At 43.9% G+C, this 6,485-nt stretch overlaps 2 protein-coding genes across 2 annotated transcripts; both read left to right on the plus strand.

The window, feature by feature from the left end:
* Positions 1–1,785: 1,785 nt before the first annotated feature.
* Positions 1,786–2,223, plus strand: PPTG_03025 (hypothetical protein; the record flags this gene model as incomplete). Its single annotated transcript, XM_008895690.1, has 1 exon — positions 1,786–2,223. The coding sequence occupies one exon, from the start codon at positions 1,786–1,788 to the stop codon at positions 2,221–2,223; it is 438 nt and encodes a 145-aa protein (XP_008893938.1).
* A 1,681-nt stretch (positions 2,224–3,904) lies between these two features.
* PPTG_03026 (hypothetical protein) lies at positions 3,905–4,732 on the plus strand (the record flags this gene model as incomplete). The annotated part of the gene is made up of 1 exon (XM_008895691.1): positions 3,905–4,732. The coding sequence occupies one exon, from the start codon at positions 3,905–3,907 to the stop codon at positions 4,730–4,732; it is 828 nt and encodes a 275-aa protein (XP_008893939.1).
* Between the last annotated feature and the right edge of the window lie 1,753 nt (positions 4,733–6,485).

Raw genomic sequence — 6,485 nt, forward strand, 5'->3', positions numbered from 1 at the left:
GGGGGGTAAATTTGGAGCAGGTTCGGATAAAATGATAGACAGCTGTTCTTCATGATGCACTGAAAACCAGAGCATCTACTCATGCTGCAGTCAGATAGAGACCAATTCATTTTTCTCTTCGACAACCTTTACGTTTAGTTCGGACATACTAAATTCATAGCCACGCTGCATAACATGCAGAATGGTAATATTGTGAGTTCTACTCAAAATTTTCATGGCGATTCTGTGAATGAATCTCCCCCAACACGCCCAGCGTATACAATTCCGTATACTGACCCGTTTAGGTACGAAATAAGATCACGACATGTGGCAAGAAAAGACTAGGTGGGTTCTACTAATGACTTGGATTTGTATGTGGGCGATTGTCCTCTCGCTCCTCAAACAGACCCAAATCGGCAAATTGGACGGAATTCACAATAACATCGAACTCGTTATCGTTAGGGTATCCTTGGTTTCTGGTCGTCTTGTTCTCGATTGGCGATGCTCAGAACGCCGTGTGGGTATTTCTCAACAAGCATTTACCACCAGAATGATTGCGACCTGAGCAAACTTCGAGCACTTTGATGGATGAAAACTTTTACTGCAATCTGCTTCACGCTTGGTACACGCACCAGACGCGTAGGCGCACTGTATGGCACTAGCAATCACAGCTTCACTGAGAAAGCTGGTTATTGGGTGGACAAAGACCACACCTCTAGTTGATCAACCTATGCCCAAATAGGCTGAAGTCAGCAACGGAAATGAAGACTGCTCATCTATGGCCCAAGGATCGTGATTTGAGCTGTACTGTACAACTGGTACATACAAATCAGAACTGCTCATGTTGAGTATGCAAAACTACGTCTAATCTCAAATCTCACACTGACGCCGCTACTTTGATGAGTCCTATCAACAACCGTTGGGCTTAATGTGATACAATATTGCTTTATGAGAATGGAACTCTAGATATTGTACAAGAAGGAGAATATTTTGAGGATAGGCAATGATTACAGAGGCGACTTGCTAGTGACGACTATTGTATCGGTAAGGTTGCCACGAAGTGAGCCTAACTTTGCATATACGTGTAGCGTAGACTTGAAGATAGTACGACAGATTTCAAATCACTGTTATCATTTTGAAAAGTACGGTAGCGTCTCAGTGTTTGCATGCTGTAGAAGATCAGTACAACCCCCTACGCCAGAGTTGCTGGACTGTCGCACTGCGCGAAGAGGACATAAAATACAATTGATGAGTACACCTATCGTTTAGTATGATCCAGATTCCCTGTCTCTTTTGGAGTAGAGCTTGAACATAAAGTTTATAAGTTTGTCCTAGAAATGTTGTAATATTTTAATTGATAAACAACCAAAAATTTTGCCCCTATTCAGTCACCAAATTCAAAGTGCAGTATGCATGTGCACCCTACTGTCAGTAGCTTCGTCAAAACCTACTCTTCGTCTGTGATCATGCCGAGGGCCTGATGGTTACGCATTTTCTATGTCACGATTATCAAGCAAATATCAGTGGTATTCCAGAATATTACGCTTCTCTTTTTAAAAAAAAGTATACATATTATACCATTACTACAAAAATGAGACCGATAAAACTGTATGAAGGCTTATCTAGTACTGTGGCCTACCTCGTGTACACCGCAGTAATTGCTTCAGGCGAAGACACGACGGAAGCTTGCGATTCGTATTGATAAAGGATTTGTCGAAAAGCGTTGGCTCTGCATTGAGTTTGTTTCAGCAGTGCCATTGTTCAAATTCCTTTCGAGCTCGCAAGACCCACCTAAACTACAAGCACATGCGTCTATCTAAAATCTTGATGACGCTAATTGCGTCTTTCCTGGTTGCCAACGAGTCGTTTTCTTTCGCCACTTCCGGTCAGGGCTTCACCCCAATCGAACCATGTCAGCGCTCACTGCGTGCTCGTCAATCGACTACTAAAGATAGCGAAGATTCCGAAGCAAGAACTCTGGACAACAAAACCATGATGGAGATGATGACAAAACTGATAACGAAGGAAGAGCATGCTGCCGATTTGGGTATTTTGGACGATATCATGAAGCTCACCACGACGAATGGAGGCGGATTGACGCAATTCATGAAGACTGTTGCGTACAAAAAGCACATTGCCTACGTAGACTTCTTGAACACTATGAAGCGTAAGAAAGAATATGCGGAGTTGGTGGCAAAAATCAAAGAAAAAAGCAAAAAGATGCAGGGCATCCTAGCGGAATAGTAAACGCGATCGAGTGCGGAATCCAAAATCTACAACGCCGGAATGATAATAGAATCCGTTTTTCGTTCTCTTTCTGACAGCCTATTTGTTTTCTGCAATTGTTGAAGGGTGCTTCCTATATCATATTATTTCCGCCACGCTTAAATATGACTAGATTTCAAACGTGTTTTAGATTCCATTTATGAGTAAATAAATGAACTCGCTCTACGAGATTACACGTTCGGAGTTTGATTGCAAATGCAGTATCAGCATTAGACCATACTGTTGCAGCCAAGAATCTATAGTTTGACTGGTTAAATAACCCCACCTATGCCGCCAACTAATCCATCAGTGAGTACGGATATAGGAATCGTTGATTTCCGACCAAGAGACCAAGGCTACTACAAATACATGTACTATTGCTAAAAACAAGCATCACTCATATCACAATCAGACCCTTTGCTTCGCTCCATTTCTACGATCTTCGGGTACCTGTTCATTGCTATCAAACCTTATAAAGAACACTTACTCTTACTCCCAATAAGTTGACGGCGATATAATAAATACGAGGTTTATCACTAAAAGGCGTTCGTTTCGAATTCAGCAACTTCGAATGTCGATGAGTGTTTGCTGGTAACTCGATTGTCGTTTGCCCCCGTCAGCGGTCATGCATGTATCGCTGGTTATCCACACCCATAGACTTGACAAACTCCAGTATATTATTCCATTGTGGCTCCACTGCGTTTATATTTTATCAACCAACGAGTACGGATGATAAATTGTCGTTCATGAGAACAAACCTTGTTGGTATCGAGGCGATTGACAGGTCTTACAGTAAAATCGGTAATATTATCGTACTTTATGAAATGTACGTCCTATATGAAACCTGGGCTGGGCGATGTGCGCGAGGACGACCTTTACTACGGTGGCATTGCTTTTAGTTTTGTTTTGATCAGGACACTTCGCTGTGGCGGATTAGCTACTTCACTGCTGTGAGAGCATTACTTCGCTGAATCCACGTATAGAAACACTGCTAGTCAGTTCCTGTACGCCGTTATGCGTATTATCTCTCCATTCCAACATCAGTAAACAAATCCCAGTCCTTCGTAGTAAGTAATTATGGTAACGCTATTTGCTTAATAACTATAATGGATAAGTAATGTACCCGCCCACCGTTCTCCAATGTCTGGAATTGAGAGATTTAAAAAGCGTATGGAGTGCTAGATAAGTGGGCAGAGGTGTGTGTGGGTGAGACTATCACCATGGAAGTGCCTTTGTCATTTGCAACAACAAGTGGTTCAAGTCTTGTCATCAGTTCACAATGTTGGCAGTACCGCGTTAAGGCGACACAAATCGAAGAGTATCGAGTCGAGAAAAAGTCGCTCGAATGCATGTGCCATCATCATCGACACGCGTAATCATTCCATTCGAAGTCAATTCGGTCTTCAGGAACATCAAGCAGAAACGTTATCGTGTTTGCGCAACTACGTTGGATCCTTCGGGTCACTGACTAAGCGTTCTCAAGCTGAATGCGCAATTTTATTCAACAAATTCCCAGAGGAAGTTTTGAAGACCGTGTTCAAACTTCAACCACGCATTAGTACTCTCACAAGTTACCCGCCTCATTTTTCTCCGTGCGATAAAGTACATTTAACAACTTGCCACAGCTCGATAGATCAAAAGAGCGAGCTCTTGTTGGAATATGACGAGTGCTGTGGAGTCAGTCTTCCGCGTGATCGCGTCCTGTACGTCACTTATGATGACTCTAAGCCCAACTCCAGCAGTCTTCAAAATCTACAAGACCAAGTCTATCGGCAACACTAGCATCGTCTCGCTCGTCTCTGTTTTCGCAAACTGTCACGTGTGGACGCTGCAGGGTCTGCTCACGAACAATTGGTTCCCTGTATTCACTACATTCGTGTCTGGAGACTTCATTGCGACTATTTACGTGATTGTGTTCCTCCGATACACAGCTGATCGCTGGAAAGCTTGGAAAGTCATCGCAATCTATGCGTGCGTACTGTCGATCATTACTCTTTATGCTGTGCTCGGAGGGCTGGGCGTTTTCACGAGTTTGACGCGAAACCAGGTGAACGATATCATGGGCTATCTCGCCGTGTGTGTGACGTTGGTTCTCTATAGCTCTCCGTTCTTAAAGATCAGGGAAGTGGTAAGATTTAAGACGGGGGTCTTTATCCCGATTCACATGGTGATCGCTGGAACGATAAACAATGCGATGTGGATCACATACACGCCTATGTCTGGGCTCTGGTTCCTCTTCGTGACCAACGTTTGCTGCGCCACGCTCGGCGTCGCACAGCTCACGGTGTACATGATTTACCATCCAAGAAAGCACCCGCTTGGATTTGGTGCCACGATGGATGATCTACTCGAGAAAGAATCAAGTGACAACCTGTCTGTCCGAATTGACAGGCCATCGAGCATTCCTGCAACCAACAAAGTGGCTTCGGAGAGCCCCGCGTATCATACGTTAGCATCTCCGTCAGAAACCACGCGCTGGACTAACTAAATACACCAGAAAAATGTCGCTTTTCGGCTCTTTCTTGATAGGGAAGGGATTTCCAAGACGATCGTAGAGTGGATTTAGCATCGATAGTTGAAATCAGAGGCGCGGGGAGGTCAAGCGTCACCGCTACACGAAATGACGTAACCGAGTTTCGTTCATTTCACGACGGATCTCAACGACGCCCCGCAATCAGTTTCAACAATCCGCAATCACCGAACGTAACTAAAAACTGTAACTTTGGTATGTTGACTTCCGGCGTATTAGGAGTTTGAATAGGACTGCGTCTGAAGCCTTGTGCACCAGCGATAAGCTAACAAAATGACAACTATGTTATTCATATCCGTGTCGTCGCGCTCCCGGTTAAATACGTATTTTAGCATCGAGTGTTACTGAAAGCAGTATCCGTTTTATAACAATAGAGCCAACAACAAACTATAAGGTTTTCAAGCGCATCTCCAACGCCACTCATTCAATAAATGCAGTTCAAACCCGCATCTGCTCAACTCGGTGGCTATGGAACGAGATCCTCACGGAAAATTAAGCGCTGGCTGCCAAGCCCGAGCGCTTCAACTCATCCTTGTGTGATACTGGGTAGGGTTGTACTGTTTAATGTTGCACCTTCCTTAAGTCGTAATAAAAGAATATCGGTACCATTGTAGTAGGTTTACTGTTCAGCAAAAAACTTCGGTATAATGTCGTTTGGTCTCACATTCTCCGACCTGAAGAGAATTTTACACAACGAGATATATTTCTTCACACAATTCTCTCATCTTTTAGCTGAGAACACAACAGCGAGATCATTTAGAAACGGTATGTTGAAGTTTTTTTTATTTCTCGACAGTTTTTACACTTGGCTACAAAAATTCGCTAGTGAAATCAAGATAAAGTACAACATACGGGTCAACGTCTAAAGTTAAACAAACATTAGCCCCTAGTTTCTATTTGTGATAAAGTAGCCTCGTTTTACAGACTAGGGCTGAAAAATTTAGTTGTAGGTACCGTTGGTCCTCTTCACCGATTCAGCGTATACTTAGACAAACTGCCAGGGAGCCATCGAAAGATACTTTTGCATGTAAGATGTACACATATTTGAACAACCTGACGCAATTCAGACTAATAGCGAGGCGTCCCGTAAATACTTTTTCGATATTTGTGTGCGTACACACTAATAGAAATGCAACCGTATCAAGACGTTAGAAATCCCCCGAGCGGTCACCAATGTCGAGAGAGCAGTGGCGTGCTAAGGTACACAGAGGGTGGCGAGCGGTGTGTAGCGTTGTGTATGGTGAGGTGGTGGAAATCGCGTGTAGCTAACTAGGTAACTATCTGGTGAGATAATGGCTTTGATTGCGGCAGTAACTGCGGCAACGATCATTCAGCGCAGCTTAGAATGGCAAACAGTTCGCTGTGTGTGGTGAACAGGAGTAGCAGTCGCCGCCAGGCCACAAGCAACGCATGATGGTGATCGCTGTACTGCACCGCGAGTGATTAGCTAGAGATGAGTTAGTGGGAACTGAGCAAAGCGAGCACTACATGCCTTTATGTACAGCTTGCACTAAGCATTATTTATTTCTTTGTTGAGGTTTAGACGGCAAACCTCGCCTAGGGACTTGATCGTTTTTAGATCGAATGGGTCCGCGGTAGCCGCCTATTCAGTGCGCAATAAGCACTGCTGTGTGTGTGTGTGTTTTGTTACATTGAAATTGATGCTATTTTTGTTGTTGTGGAAGTGTGGAATGAAGAGAGAGAGAGAGGG

The sequence above is a fragment of the Phytophthora parasitica genome (assembly GCF_000247585.1).
Source record: "Phytophthora parasitica INRA-310 unplaced genomic scaffold supercont2.4, whole genome shotgun sequence".
Taxonomy (NCBI): Eukaryota; Oomycota; class Peronosporomycetes; order Peronosporales; family Peronosporaceae; genus Phytophthora; species Phytophthora nicotianae.